The 15,383-nt window shown below is 37.4% G+C and overlaps 2 protein-coding genes across 3 annotated transcripts; one reads left to right on the top strand and one right to left on the bottom strand.

Moving 5' to 3' along the window:
• Positions 1 to 2,273: 2,273 nt before the first annotated feature.
• On the top strand, positions 2,274 to 13,890 carry clip3 (CAP-GLY domain containing linker protein 3). 2 transcript variants are annotated; one of them, XM_056271119.1, is made up of 14 exons: positions 2,274 to 2,541; positions 4,237 to 4,385; positions 4,565 to 4,704; positions 6,720 to 6,813; positions 7,036 to 7,197; positions 7,406 to 7,524; positions 8,649 to 8,885; positions 8,982 to 9,117; positions 9,228 to 9,374; positions 9,782 to 9,916; positions 10,046 to 10,169; positions 10,828 to 10,892; positions 11,286 to 11,358; positions 11,478 to 13,890. In XM_056271119.1, the coding sequence occupies exons 2-14, from the start codon at positions 4,256 to 4,258 to the stop codon at positions 11,530 to 11,532; spliced, it is 1,617 nt and encodes a 538-aa protein (XP_056127094.1). In that variant the 5' UTR covers positions 2,274 to 2,541; positions 4,237 to 4,255; the 3' UTR covers positions 11,533 to 13,890. The 2 variants fall into 2 exon arrangements, with proteins under 2 accessions (XP_056127094.1, XP_056127093.1); XM_056271118.1 differs by having other exon boundaries at positions 2,277 to 2,541; positions 11,475 to 13,890.
• A 418-nt stretch (positions 13,891 to 14,308) lies between these two features.
• Positions 14,309 to 15,383, bottom strand: dharma. Its single transcript, XM_056271162.1, has 3 exons — positions 14,816 to 15,383; positions 14,548 to 14,735; positions 14,309 to 14,443 (listed from the first exon to the last, which is right to left on the bottom strand). Exons 1-3 carry the CDS (start codon positions 15,342 to 15,344, stop codon positions 14,345 to 14,347), a joined length of 816 nt encoding a protein of 271 aa, XP_056127137.1. The 5' UTR covers positions 15,345 to 15,383; the 3' UTR covers positions 14,309 to 14,344.

Here is a 15,383-nt window from a genome sequence, read left to right as displayed (position 1 = left end):
GGTTGTCGTGCTGGTCCACTAGGGAGACCACACTGTAGTTGCAGCCGTCGTGTGTGCTGACGTGCCAAGTACACTGCAGCCGTTAACGCCGGACAGAAGGGGTGTGACTATTTCCACCATATGGAAAGAAGCGTAAATGGATGAAGCATAGTTTACTGTAAAGCTACGTCTTAGTGTTGCTTATCTTGGCGAAAGCCGAGTACAAATGAGCATGAAGTTTTAACATCTACTCGTGTAATGGAAATCATTACATATTCATTATCATTACTTTTGCCGGTTCTTTGTGACAGCTTTTAGGTGCTTTATTGGCAGCGCCACCCTTACATGTTACATGAGTCGCCACCGCATCACCACACCCATCAGAATAGGTAAGCTATATAAAATTCTGGCTATATATATATGTTGCCCCCTCATTTAAAGACGGGACCCCCCAAAAATAAAATTCTGGCTACGCCCCTGCTGCATAGGTCTTGTCACAAATACAGTTCCTGTACATCCTTGTAAGTCCTGAAAACAACCATCCAAGCACAAACAGCTGCTAATTAACAGAATTATAGTATTTTGAATACTGACCTTTAGGTAAAACTTGTATGGTTCCTTGACATCAAACTGAAGTAAATTTCCCAGCAGTGGATTCCCAGCAAAGTTTGCTGCGGTAGCTCAAACGAGCATAAACATTTTTGAGTTCACCGATCGTTTCTTTCTTCTTGCCATCACCTGCCTCTACGGTGATGAGACCCGACATCTGGATCGGGGTGAACTTTCACCATCCTGTTGACCTCAGACACCACTTGATTAAACTGGAGAGAAGCCATCATTTGGTGTCTAGAGAGCTTTTATCCCTGGTCCAGAACACAGCTGGACCCAGAGCCTATTCCACCATCCGCGACAAAGGAGAAATCGCAAGAGCCCCCCACAGACGGAGACCTACCACCTGCCGCAACGCGTCAGCTAGAGCCCAAGGACAAGTGGCCAAGTGTTTTGGCTGACAGCTCTCCTGTCCCCATGTTGAGAGAAATCATGAATAAGTGCAGAGGAGTTGTGTGCATAGTAAACATGATGGTTATTGTAGTTCTAGATGTGAGCAGGTACTCATCTCACTTGCACAAAAAAAAATTCAGTATTCCTCTAAATGAATGAAATAAGTGAAATGCTAAATCAGATTAAGTAAATTTAGTAAAAATAACTTTTTTTGTTATTAAAAAATAAAAGTAACATAACACACTACTTTTCTTAAAAAGTAACTAAGTAACACAGTTACTGTAGTTACTTTTTAAGGGAGCAACTGAATATTGAAATGCATTACATTCAAAGTAACTTTCCCCAACACGGTGGACACATGAATTTTTTTTAGATTTGTGAAGTAAAAGTTATATTAAAAAGATCCAATTAAACCCTTGGGGTAAGATGACACTTTGACACAATGATCCTTTAAAATATTAATAAGAATTATATCAAAATTCATTTTTACATTCTGTAAAAATGTATCCAGGGGGAGCTTCCAGGCCATTTTACCCCTCTTTCAAGGGCGTAGATTTGGTTTGAACATTGGGGGGGTTGAAGTTTGGGTATGCCTCCTGATATTGTGATCATGGTATAAATAATGGGGGGGTTGTAATGCATAGATTTAAATATTGGGGGGGTTATATACCCCCATCCCCCCCACAAATTACGCCCCTGCCCTCTTTTATTACAGTTTGTGCTATAACAACTAAATTAGAAAATGTTCATATTTTTTTACTATAATAACACATCATCATCATCCTGCACATGCTAAACTTGTATCTAAATATGTTTGTTTAAAAGTAAATCCACATTGTCCTTAACTTCCCCCATAGCGATAGAAGATCATGGATCTTTAAATGTTCTCTGAATATTCTGAAACGTAAGAGTATTTAAACGTTTAAACGACCATTTAAAACGTTTCAGGGGAAAATAACACTCCATGAACGATGTATAAATAATGTTTTGTGCTAATATTTTGAGAATATTATTAAATTATAACTTTGAAAGAAAGTTCTGTTAAATTTACTGGAACAATTCTTGTTCATTCATATAATCGAGAACCTTGTCAGAACCAGAACGTAAGCCAAAGTTACGAGAACGTTCCTTTAGCTCCTTTATCAACGTGTTATTTAAAATATTTTCAAAATAGCTGACGGTTTGCTGTGCTTGGAGGCGCCAAAGACAATCTTCAATTTATTGCGCCCAGGTTTAATATTACTGGGAGGAATTCCATTTAAATGTGGACACGGCCATGAAAGTTTAGTTGTTGTGTACTTATCCAGATGTAGTCGTTCGTATTTAAAATGGCAGGTATCTCTGTAACGGAAAAAGCTGGAGTCACAACTAGCAAGTTCTAAACGAGCATCATCAAGATTGGTTGAGGAGCAGCAGAGAGGAGAGTGGTCCAGTCGTGAGTCACATCCGTGACGCAGGCAGAGAGAAGGACAAGGCGCAGCATCATCTCCATCCTCCATAGCACAACAACGACTGACAAAAGAGGGGGAAAGAAATCAAGGTTTTGAGGCTTGTTATCAGGTAAGGCGGATATTATTTCGTTGTATCCGCTTCGAATTTTCGCAAAATATAAATGTCCATGTTTTTCCGCCTAAGAAAAACCTGCTTGTTTTTCATGTGCTGCGTGATGGAGCGTCCATGTTTTCTTGTTGACACAGAGCAAGACTGACATGCTTTATACCCGAATATAAGGACACAATGCACCTGCTTGTATACATTTAGTCGCTAAATACAGTTTATAGATCATTGTAATTTATTTATCGACGATTAAATCAATAATATTGAGAGATTAAAGACAGTGTCAATTCCATTTGTGCACGACCCATTTCTGAATACGCCCCTTTTTTCGTGAAATTAAATATTCAGCAGTCTGGTAGCTCAGATATCCTTTAAATAATATTTCTTATTCTTATGTCAGTAAATTAATCGTATATAGGCCTATGCTCTTATTCATTTTTTTTTATAACAACTGTATACAGATATCATCATTTACAGTTGATATGTCGTGAAACATTATTATGAGATTGCATTTTATCGCCTTTATAGTCTGTTTTCCATTATTAAGATGACAAGGCTTTGAATCTTAACCAAGCAGTCATATACAACAGGAAATTCTGGTGTTATTTTGTATATAATTTTCAAAAATATTTGAATCCTGAAGTGGCAATTATCATTACAATACAACATCACAAGCGGTCTATTTGTTTAATTGACATCTTTGTTGTGCATTAACACCATCAATGTCTCCCACAGTCTGATGCAATAGAAGGACATTGAAAGCACTACCTCAAACAGCTAATGTGTGTGGGCTTGTATATTCCAACTGCAATTAAAAACCTTTGTAGTAATAGATAATGTATTATTAAATAGAGCAAGAGATGCTAAAGCTCATATTTACTTTGATCATTGCCCTGATAAAATAGTGTTCAGAGTAGATCATATACTGAGTATCCAGACATTTTGTGAAATTGGCATTAAGGGAGGTCACAATAAAAGCTAAAAAAAAAAAAAAAAAAAAGTCTGATAAATGAATCATCGAACATACATCCTTTACAGAACACAATGTAAAATCAAAGGCTTTTGAAGAGACCACAATAATAAGTATTTTGATTACAATGACAACGGATGTTCAATGTTTTACTCTAAATGACATGTACATGTACATGATATAGTTTTAATATACCCCTTGGTCATGTAAATTGCAGGTATATCAAATTTAGATGGTAAAAATGATAAAAAATATTTTAGTTGCATATGAAAAATTGTATATCATGTTGATAGCTTCTCAACATCTACTTTGCAATTAATTTAATAAATGCAGGTTCACAGTGGTGATTCTTAAGTGCACATACTGTAGCGTTGGCTTGAATTGTCTGAATAATTTCCTGAATGTTATTTTGATGGCTGACTGAGCAGAATACAGTTACGGGCATCTGAGACATTGCAGTGAGTTATATTCAGCATGGATCTCCAGTAAGATGGCACAGCCGAACTCTCCTCTGTTCCAGCAGACATTGCTGGAAGCAGTGAGTCACTCGTCCTCTCCACCAGCCTCCATACTAAACTTAGAGCCTTGCAGAGAGGAATATCTGTGGAGTAGACTACTAGAGGATTATGATTATACATCTAATATAACTTATTCTTTTGTTATTGAGCAGGGATCAAACAAAAAGAATACTGAGAGTGTGAAAGATGTCTGTATGAATATATGTGCAGGCCAAATCACATAAGCAGAATGACTAAAGAGGAAACTTCTGATGTGGAAGAGGCCCAGCCTGACTCCGAGTTCATCAGCCCTGTTCATGAACCCCGCAAGAAACCCATAGTGCATCCATCTGCACAGGCTCCACTGCCCAAAGACTATGGTGGGTTTCACAACTAAGTCAGTTCTACCCAAAAATATTACAGAGAGAACAAGAAGAAATCTAATTTCCTGAAGATTAATTTTTACAAATTTCACAGCACAATGTAGCGGTAACCATCTTTTTGGCTGTTTTAACTAAACCTGTATTTATATCCTGCATTTTACTTGCCTCTATTCCAGCGTTTACCTTCTTTGATCCGAATGACCCAGCCTGCATGGAGATTCTGACAGACTCTCGGACCACAATCCCAGAACTGTTTGCCATTATCCGCCAATGGGTTCCACAAGTTCAACACAAGATTGACATCATAGGCAACGAGGTGAGAGACAGTCTAATAAAGCTTCAAGTATTTCTCTGGAATTGCCAGCAGGCTAAACAAGAAACCTGCTAAAGGATATGGGCAACTAACAAAACCTACTCATGCAATCTTGCTGAAACCTAGCATTTGTTTTATACGGAATGAATGAAGACAGTGAACCATACATAAATGCCATGTCTACAAGAATAGAGAGATGTATTGAGTTTCTATTCAGCTTTTTAGTCTTTCTGATTTTGAGGATAGAGTCTGGTTTCTAATCCATGGGTTGTGTTCAAACTTGTTGAAAGCTTTTGTCCTCTTTACCTTTTTTGGGAGTTTCTCAGCTTTCTTTTTAATCGTTCTTTAATAATTGACATGCTTGAGTGCAGAGTGTACAGGCAGGAATGATGTGCAAATTATTTTGCCACGTCTTAAGTTTTATATTAACTTTTATATTAACTTTTGTCAAAATTATTTGGTTGCAGTACAGATAAATAAATGTCAGTAGATGAACCAATACTGAAAATCTTCCTCGGTTAAGTTTTCATTTTACACGTTGTACCAAGAAGGGACATAATGTTCATTTACACATTACACGTTTAGTTAGTTCATGCATTCTCTGGGAATCAAATCAATGACCTTGGTGTTTCTTGCTCCATGCAGTACTGTTTGAGGCACAGGAATGTTTGGTACTGTCAGTGATTTATCTCAGTTCCTAGATGTATCGCACAGACACACAAACAAAATTTAGGCTAAGATAAAGATGTATGGGTAAAAGAGAAGGAGGTACCTTGCTGTATAATGGTGTCCCTAGAGGTGGTAAAGCTGCAGGGATTGATGGCAGTGGTAATAAGCTTCCTACATTTGACTGATCCCTCCATTGAGTTCTGCCCTAAATCAGCTCCACCTGTCAGATCTAGCTGAACTCTCACTGCCCAGTGCCTACCAGTATCTGGCCTTGTGAGTCTGACTTGTGATAATGAGTAATCAATGTAAGAAGTTTCATAAGGTTATACGGTTTTACAACCCTTGCGACAAGACCAGCTTAATCCAGATCAACCTGACTAGTCTGGGGGATAGAAAAGACCAGCAAAAAACAACATAGGCTGGTTATAAGTTGTATTTTTCAGCAGGGAAATCTAAATCATTAACTCTTTCCCTACCAACATTCTTTTTTTTTTAAAGCCACCGACAGCATTTTTGATCATTTTCACAAAATTTTCATAGCCCCCAGAATATTTTGTTGTATGAATATCTGGACATGCAATATATTGAAAGAAAGAACAGACCCTCTGCTTTTAAACAATTTTAGCTTTATGCATTCTTTTTTTATCAACACTTAATTGTAGGTAAGTTTCATTAAAAAAAGCAACATTTTGAGCAAAAAGCTGAGAAAATCACGTTTTTGTCAAAGACTACATCCAGATTGGATTTAGAAAGATGATCAAAACATAGATGGAGCAGAACAAGTCCATCAACACCCCTAATGCTTGCACAGCTAAAGCTCGTCCTGGGCGTCCTGACATTTCATTCAGTAACATTTGGCAGTTTTTATATACAGTACAGTATATGCTGTTTAATGTTGATGATCGCGTTATTTTACATATGCATATGATTAAATATGATATCGCTGGTTTCTGCATCTTCGCATGTGTTTTGATGAGATTCAGTACTCTTTCAGAAGATGTGTCATAGCGCCCCCCTACCATATAACAGTGAAAACACGGAAAGCCGGAAAATTCCGTCAATGGCGGGGAAAGAGTTGTGACTTTGAGGATGACTCAGCAAAAAAGGCTTCTATCACTTGTAATCAATATTTATTGGTATAATTTGTCATCATTAGAGTCCATCTCACTAATATGGCTCTTGTCCAGCTTTGAAAGTGCCCAGTTGCTTTTGAAAAACTTCATCTACTCAGGACCAGAATTTCCGTGCGAGTCTGCTGCATTATTTATTAATTGGATTCCAGATGCATGGAAGTCCAACATGTGCTGATCATCACTTGATGTTATTTCACGCTTTAAAATCACTTTCAGATTTTAAAGCGAGGTTGCCATGTCAATGACCGTGACGGCCTGACGGATATGACTCTTCTCCACTACTGCTGCAAAGCAGGGGCTCATGGAGTAGGTAAGTGACATTGGAGTTGACGGTTGGAGGCCTTTGCCCTGACTTGCCTTACATTCCACAAATCTATTGAGATAATTAAAGTTTGAGGACTTCTCTAGTTCTTAATCCTTTAAAAGCTCAAACCTTGCTGTGCATTTCACACTTGACAACATTATAAAAGCCTATCTAGCCTGCAGCATGTACCATTCCTCCTCCTATAGTAACAAAGTGTTTTCCTCTCAGGTGATCCTGAGGCAGCTTTGCGGCTGTCCAATCAGCTGATAGCTCTGGGAGCTGATGTGAGTCTGCGCAGTCGCTGGACCAACATGAACGCCCTCCATTATGCAGCTTACTTCGATGTGCCAGAACTGATTCGCGTTTTGCTCAAAGCCTGCAAGCCTAAAGGTGACTTCCAAAAGCATAAAGAGTGTTTGTATTCATGACGGCATCTAAACTTTACAGAGTAGACAGATGCTTTAGATACAATCTAACCACATTCTCACACACAAGGCAGAAAATGCAAAACTCTTAGCAAATGATGAAGTGGCTAATGAGCATTTGGCAACTCATTACATTTTCCACTAAAATTGGGATGTCTTGTTTCTCTACACAGTGCTCAACTCCACCTGCAGTGACTTTTATCATGGCACAGCCCTGCACATCGCCGCCTCCAACCTCTGCCTGGGTGCTGTCAAGTGTCTGCTCGAGCACGGAGCCAACCCTACTGTCAGAGTGAGCATGATGATTTAAACCTAGCTTGAGCTAATCAGTCTAATTGGCTGTGTTATTAATCCACTCAGCTCATTTTGAATCAATGTTTGATTGGTCTGTATTTCAGAATACATTAGTAGCCAAATAATGTTAGTATGGACCCCAATGTACATGTATATGTATATTAACAAGTATAGCCTACTATTTTCAAATCTTGTGCTCACCAAGGCTGCATTTATCTGATAAAAATACAGTAAAAACAGTAATTTAAAATAACTGTTTTCTATTTGAATGTATTTTAAAATGTAATGTATTCCTGTGATGGCAAAGGTGAATTTTCAGCAACATTACTCCAGTCTTCAGTGTCACATCCTTTCTAATTTAGTTGTCAAATAAACCTGGCATTTAATATTATGAACATTATTGGCACCTTAAGTTGTAAAGCAATATTTACACAAACATTATTAAAAACTGAAATGTGACTTCAGTCATTGGCTCAGCAGGCCATATCTGTAATCTCAAAATTATAAATATTGTTTGTTTAGGTAAAAATTCATAGGTGTAATTTTTTTTACTATTATTTCCTAATTTATTTCCTTATTTTTCCTAATTAATATCTCTGTAAATATAGGTGGATTTGAAATAGCTTGGGGGCTTCTTGACTATTAGTCAAAGTCAGAGATAATGATGACAATATTTGAAATCTAATTGTTTTCTTTTAATTGTCACTCTCCTTAAATTTCGCCAGTGTTTCCATTGCAAATTTGCCTATGCGGTACCTTTTATTATTATTTACTTATTTAAATGTATTTTTTTTTACGTATTTTATATACCGGTATCTCATTTGGTCCATTTGTACAATTTCACCTTGTCCATAATTTCACGTTGGGCAAAAATCTGTTTTGACCTCCCTTGCCTGTGCTTAGTGTTGTGGTTAACTGCAAACTTGAATCTAACCCAAGGAGTTTTGTTGTTGTTTTTTATGCATATAGTTGTCTTTGGTCCTGTCCTGTGATTGTACTGTTTATTTGTCTGTAAAACTGAAAATAATACAATAAATATAATATAAAAATACAAAAATAAAAAGATAAATGTTGGTCTGGTTAGACTATCACTGACAAATATAATCTCTCTGCATGTTATAGAATGATAAGGGTCAAGAGCCAGCTGAGGTTGTCCCTGACCCCATGGACATGAGTCTGGATAAGGCTGAAGCCGCCATGGTGGCTAAAGAGCTGAAACAGTTGCTGCTGGACGCAGTGCCTCTCAGCTGTAACCTACCCCGTGCCACCCTGCCCAACTATGACAACATCCCCGGCAACCTCATGCTCTCCTCCCTCGGCCTGAAACTAGGGGACCGTGTGGTGCTGGACGACACAAAGGTGGGTGTATTAAAGATTTGGAGAACGGATGTGAATGTGGTCTGAAGGTCCTTAGAGACAATAGGCTATATAAAACGTAATGCCTCTCTCCTGCAGACTGGCACCCTCCGTTTCTGTGGCACCACTGAGTTTGCTAGCGGGCAATGGGTTGGTATTGAGCTGGACGAGACGGAGGGCAAGAATGACGGGAGTGTGGGTGGAATCCGCTATTTTATCTGCTCCCCAAAACAAGGTGTGTTCTCTTCATTTCTGTAATATAAAAGTCATTTGTAATGACAACAGCAAGCTTAAATTGACTCAGACCAAGTATTCAGATGAAATAATCTGATTTCTATTTTTCAGGCATCTTTGCCCCTGTGTCAAAAATCAGCAAAGCTCTTGAGCAGACCCCCTCTTCGGTCACCTCCACCCCAAAAACCCCTCGCATGGATTTGTCTCGCGTCACTGGCAAAATCAAGAAAGAGAAAAAAGAGAAAGATCGTGTGAAGAGTGAGTGATAAGTCTATATTTTTTATTAACAAGACAGAGCAACTTATACAAAGAGACCAATAACACACATATTTACACACAGATAATTAAAGAAAAACCTAACAACAAAAACATATATAGATGTAAAGATATAGTAGTGTATACGGTGATACGTTTAAGAAATAGGTTAATTTAGTGTGATTTAATAGTAATCATTATTATTAATAAAACATTTCTGGTGATGTTGTGGAGAGAGAAAAATATAGAGATATAAACTCACTGAGCGATAAATAGTTATCAAGACCATTTGAAACAATCATAATAATACTAATTATAATAATTCATCTAATTGATATGTGTGATATGATTCTGTAGGCTATTGTCTATCTGAATTAAATCAAATTACATTTGATTTGCTTCTCCACCAGCTCCAAGAAAGAAGTCTCTGTCCGGGGTCAGTTTGGATCCTGATGGAGTCAAGGTTGAGGTTGGGGATCAGGTGCTGGTGGCAGGCCAAAAACAAGGGATTGTCCGCTTTTTTGGAAAGACAGACTTTGCCCCTGGTATGTCTATGTGAAGGTCTAAGATGAGCACAATTTGTGTTTCCCTAATAACTAATATGAAATGAGTCATACAATTACCATATTGTGCCATGAGTATTTAGTATTTTGTGTATGCATTCTTGTGATCAGGATATTGGTTTGGTGTGGAGTTGGAGCATCCCACTGGAAAGCATGATGGCAGTGTATTTGGAGTGCGTTACTTCCACTGTTTGCCCAAATATGGAGTTTTTGCACCACCTTCCCGTGTTCAGAGGTAAAATCTTCAACTTAAGCCCTATTCGGACGGGACTAGTTTTTCAGGGGGTCGTTAGAGAAATTCGTGTTTCACAGACTTTCTTTGCAATTTTAATCCCGTCCGAATCAGCTAAGTTACCTACTGTTTTACAGCCAACTCAATGGTTCTCTAAGAAATATAATCCCGTCTGTATGTGAATGAAATCGGTACATGAAATCAAAGACGTCGAGTGATAAGAATTGTAACTCAAACGTTGTTTAGGAAACTATTCCTGTCCAAATTGGGCTTTATTTACAGTTACACGACTTTTACAGTTATATGTTCTGCTGTTTTGGTTAAAGAATATGAACAGACCATTGCCTTCCACTTGGCTTTTATTCCTGGATAGCAAAAGCATTTGCAGGAAGGTTTCACTATTAATGAAAGGTAATGATAAAGTACCTGAACAATGTTAGGGGTGGGGCCTAAGTAAATGTGCTAAAACACTACCTACGCTATGAAGTCTTTGTGAAACCATCTGGTGTAAGATGATAAGAAAATTCCAAAGGTGAAAAACAGGGACACTTAGTAAAATGTCAATTTAAACATCCATATGTTGAAGTTGCTTAGATTAAGTCACCAAAAATCATCAGCAGTATGTTTTAATTTAAAAAATGTTTTATTGTAAATCTTGCAGAATTGCAGGGCCCAGAGATCCCCAGGCGGATGGGACACTAGTGAAGAAAGTCCACCAGGTGACTAGTAAGTATACAGCAATAAGGAGCATGTTTATCAATTTGGAAAATATTTCCTTTATGGAACATTATGAATGTTTTTTTCCTTGTTTAAAGCAATATTTTTCACGATCAGAGTGTATGTATTTATATGAATAAACAAAACAAGCTCACATTTAGTGCTCCATTTTACATTATCTTGTCAATTTGGCATACAGCGCCCCTTACTGTCCATAATGTGTAATAGCAATAAGAAGTTTTCCTCTCTAGTTCAGCTGCCTGATTGCATGCATTAAAGAGCAGAAATATATAACTCTTATTATGCAATATGCGTAATACAATATTTATATGAATGGACAACATTCCCACATGGCAGTCTCAGGTACATGTTTGTAATGTTTCAACCTCCTCTTCTCTACAGTGTCCCAGCCGAAGCGGAATTTTAATGCGGTGCGATCTCCGAAAGACATAACATCTGAAAGTTCCATATCCAGGTATGCTTGTGTCCCACAAGTAACATATCTGTTTTGGCCGCAGCTGTGAATCTATAATGTATCCTGTGTTACAAGATTAAACAGCATTTTACTTTCATGATTCGTTTCTATTGTAGCAGGTTGCTGTTCTGTTGCTGGTTTCCCTGGATGCTCCGTGCAGAGATGCAGTCCTAAATCCACAGCTTACATCTTTAATTCTATCCCCCCCCCCTCTTTCTGTTCCTCCTCAAGATAAAATCTCACCCATTCTGTGTACTTCCATTATTCATATGTGCTTCACTCTGTGAAATACCCAGACTGCTGTCCCACCCCTTTGACAGCAATTCAATAGCAAAAAAATAGTGCCTTGTCAAATAACAAACGTCCTGCATTCCGATGATTGAATTATAGACGAACAATCTTTTATGAAATCAAAATAAGGGAAAATCATCCCATCTAAAAGCCATGCATATCTCTCTCTTTTTTTGCTAAACCACTGTTGGTAGATAATTGGCAGTATTCAAGCTTGATAATACAGTCATTATACACAAAAGTAGGCTTGTACATCTGTTTTAATTTGTAAAGGTGCTCTTTTGTTTTGATTGGAAACATGCTGCTGTATTATGCACCTTTACTGTCTTACTTTTCAGTATTTTATTATATATAAACTTTGGTTTCTAAGTTTCAAATGCCTTTAAATTAACTAGTAGGTGACATCTAAAAAAACATCAAATGATCTTATGCTCGTCACAATTTATGCAGTCTGTAGTCTGAAAATATTCATGCTGCCAATGTGAAAAAGAACTGGTTTTTTGTCATCTGAGCCCAATGTTTTCTTCATCTACAGTGAAACTGTAAGTGTGTAGATTAAAATATAGAATATGTTGCATGAAATAAGCAGGCATGGGCACGTTTTCAGGTCATAAAGTGCTCTGAAATGAGGTGAGAGGCCTGCTTTAGATATCAGTTAATAAATAACTTTTCATTCAATTCAAATCTACCACAAAACCAAAGCGCAAGCTCCATGATATAGCAAAAGCTAAATGACTGTATCTTTCACTCCAAAATAATGTGCTGTTAAGAATCACACATCAATAATGCAACTCTTAAAAGGAGGCATGTTTATTTTTGACCTCTCATTAAAAAAACGAGGTGAAAATTAAAGCATTTGCTTATTTTGTAAACCCAAATAACCATACAAATTCAATCACAATCGTGTTTCTCTCACCAAAAAAATATTTAAATAAAAATGTAATTAAATGCATTTACTTCATCTAGTATAGTTTAAAGTGAAGAACAATTCGCTCCTTGTACAATTTATTTTTAACAAAAAATGAAAAATCAATCCTCATCTATCGTCTAAAGTCAAGAGATGCTAGACCAGACTACCTATCCCTTCTCACTCTCCCTCCATCAGTTTTCACTTGGATCAGTTTTGTAAATGCTGTTTTTTCAAATCCTGATCGTGAAAACAGTATGTGCTTATGATATCGTATCCAAGTGTGTGGGTAATAACAGCAATATTTACTCTTGTGTCAACATGCTATATGAATATGGAAATCTGTCTACTTTATGACCACCTACGGTAGCACAGCATGAGTAAAAGTGTCTGTCCGTAATAGATGACCTGGGATCAACCAACAGTTTAGGTAAAATCACTACAGTGATCCTAGAGCGGGCAGATTTTGTCAAGGAGAGAATAAAAAACAACGACTTGACTTGTGCACTTACCTTCTTGTGAACACTTGGTCAACTGCACTGGTTTACAAAAAAGAGCAACTTGCAAAATTGAAAATGTCCTGCTTGAGCAGATCTAGACAGCTTTTGATTTCTTCAGCCGCCATGCCATTATTTCATTGAAGAATTCTTGAATTTGTGTGGTAGGTTTAGCAATGACACTGTAGTGAGTAGAATAGTGCATCTTCTGATGGAGTGCAAAGGTCAGCTCACAAAAAAACCTGAAATTGTGCATTAAAATTTTGTGACTTATAGAGTACAGTATATTGCTTTTTGGTGACTTAAAGTTGTACAACGCATCAATATATCACTGTTATTTACCTTGATTTCAGGACAAATCACATTCAGTTTTTGATGCCAAAAGGAGAGTAAAAGTATGACTAAAGTGAAATTTCATATGTAAGTAAGTCGCACTGACTGGCTCACCCTCCACGCTTTCAAGAGTTTCAGTGTGACATCTAGCACTGTCAGCAAAGCCTTCTGTCATTTTCTATCCAGTTTGTGTAATTGGTATAGTTCATTTGTAAACATTTATTCGTCTGAGAAAATATATATTTTAATAATTTCACAAGGTACTTTTTTAACGTCCTGTGCTTTGTTTTCATGTTAACTATACTCTGTAAATCCGATTAACGCGGATCTTATTCATGAATTCAGTTTTGGATTTGATGGACAACATAACTGTACTGCATGCTGTGTATACATTTGCAGGTTTCGTTTTCCTACAGTATATCAGCATGAAAAAGCATAATTACTTAAACTGAAACTATCCTGACTATGGATAAATGGATAATAAACATTAGTGTTTTATACTTAGTTTGACTGTGTTGTTTTGGTTGATTACACAATCATCAATCTGTATCCGTCATCTATCTACACTCTAAAAAAAATTATATTATGGTAAAAAAATGATAAGTTATGAGTATGACAACAAATGTTTTTACATTGCTTTAACTCATCAAATCATTTTTATATTTTTTATAAGTTATATAAGATTTATATAAGTTTATTAAGTTTACTTTAAAGACATCCAGGTTTACTGTAGCCTACTTAAAAATTTAAGGCAGCAACTTTTTTTGTCTGTCTGTCTGTCTATCTATCTAGGCTATCTATCTATCTATCTATCCAAATAAGCCAAACTCAAGTTTATTTCACTGAGAAAATGTTTATTTTAAATTTTTTTACATTTGTAAACTGTAAACAAACGAGTACTTTTAAAAACAACGTTAAAAAGTCATTGAGCCGCCTATGTTGACGTTTCAATCATACATTAATCTGATTCCTGATGATCATCGGGAGCGCGCCTCGCGTTTTTGTCAGGGCACGTTGTCTGTCGCTTTCTGCGTGCACGTCGATTCTTGAACCACACCTAAAAATAAATAAATAACTGGATTATAGTCATTTTATATATTTAGATGGAAACGTTAAAACGTTAATATGAAATATTGTTCCAACTAAAGAGTGTTATCTTACCCGCACAGTCTCCTCGCTGAGGCCGGTGTTCTTGGCTAAGTCCGCCCGGGTTTCAGCGGTCGGGTAGTCCGTGAGCGCGAAGAGCCGCTCGAGCTGCTCCGTCTGGCTGTCGGTGAAGACCGTTCGGATTCGACTGCGCTGTTTCTGGGCTACAGTTGGGTGGCAGTGATCCTCAGCTGTCCCACAACCTGAAGGCGATTACAAATTCAGTTAAAAACAATACCAAAATAAATTAAATTAATTTAAAAATAAAGTTTAAAAGGCATACCTGATACGGCAAAAGGCCACTGTTGACCTGCATAGTAATTTGAATTAAAAGCTGGTTGATAATATGAGACTGGAACACAGCAGCTGTACATTCCTGCCCATGAGGATGATGATGATGGAAAGTTCATCATCAGTGCTGCATGGTCACAATGACCTCTAGGTCCATCCTGGGAGAGCAGGTCAAGTGTGGTCAAGTGCCCTGGGAAATCCTGAGAAGATGCTGGATGATCCAATCCAGGTGATTCTGCTGTTTGTTTGCTGGCATCTCCCAAGATGTAATCAATAGAGAAGTTGGAAAATTTCTGAGTTGCCATGTTCAAGTAGGGGCCCAGAGAAGCTGGTGTGACTATGCACTCTCTCCTCTTGCTCTCCTTTAATAATGATATGGAGCTAGAGAGTTGTAGGCCTATTTGTACCCCCTGTATCTTTTTAACTGAGGTATTAATGTATTTATATCGGTCCATCAACACCTCTTTGTAAAGGTGGAAGTCAAAGGAAATTACCTTTTGAAGATCCACTTTGAAGATCATTAAACCCTTTTAACCTGACACTTTAAATAGACCTACACC

The sequence above is a fragment of the Rhinichthys klamathensis genome, unplaced genomic scaffold (assembly GCF_029890125.1).
Source record: "Rhinichthys klamathensis goyatoka isolate OS25496 unplaced genomic scaffold, OSU_Roscu_1.1 h1tg000311l_1, whole genome shotgun sequence".
In the NCBI taxonomy this organism is placed as follows: Eukaryota; Metazoa; Chordata; class Actinopteri; order Cypriniformes; family Leuciscidae; genus Rhinichthys; species Rhinichthys klamathensis.
Note: the sequence above shows the minus strand (reverse complement) of the source record. Positions and strands in the feature narration are given on the sequence as shown.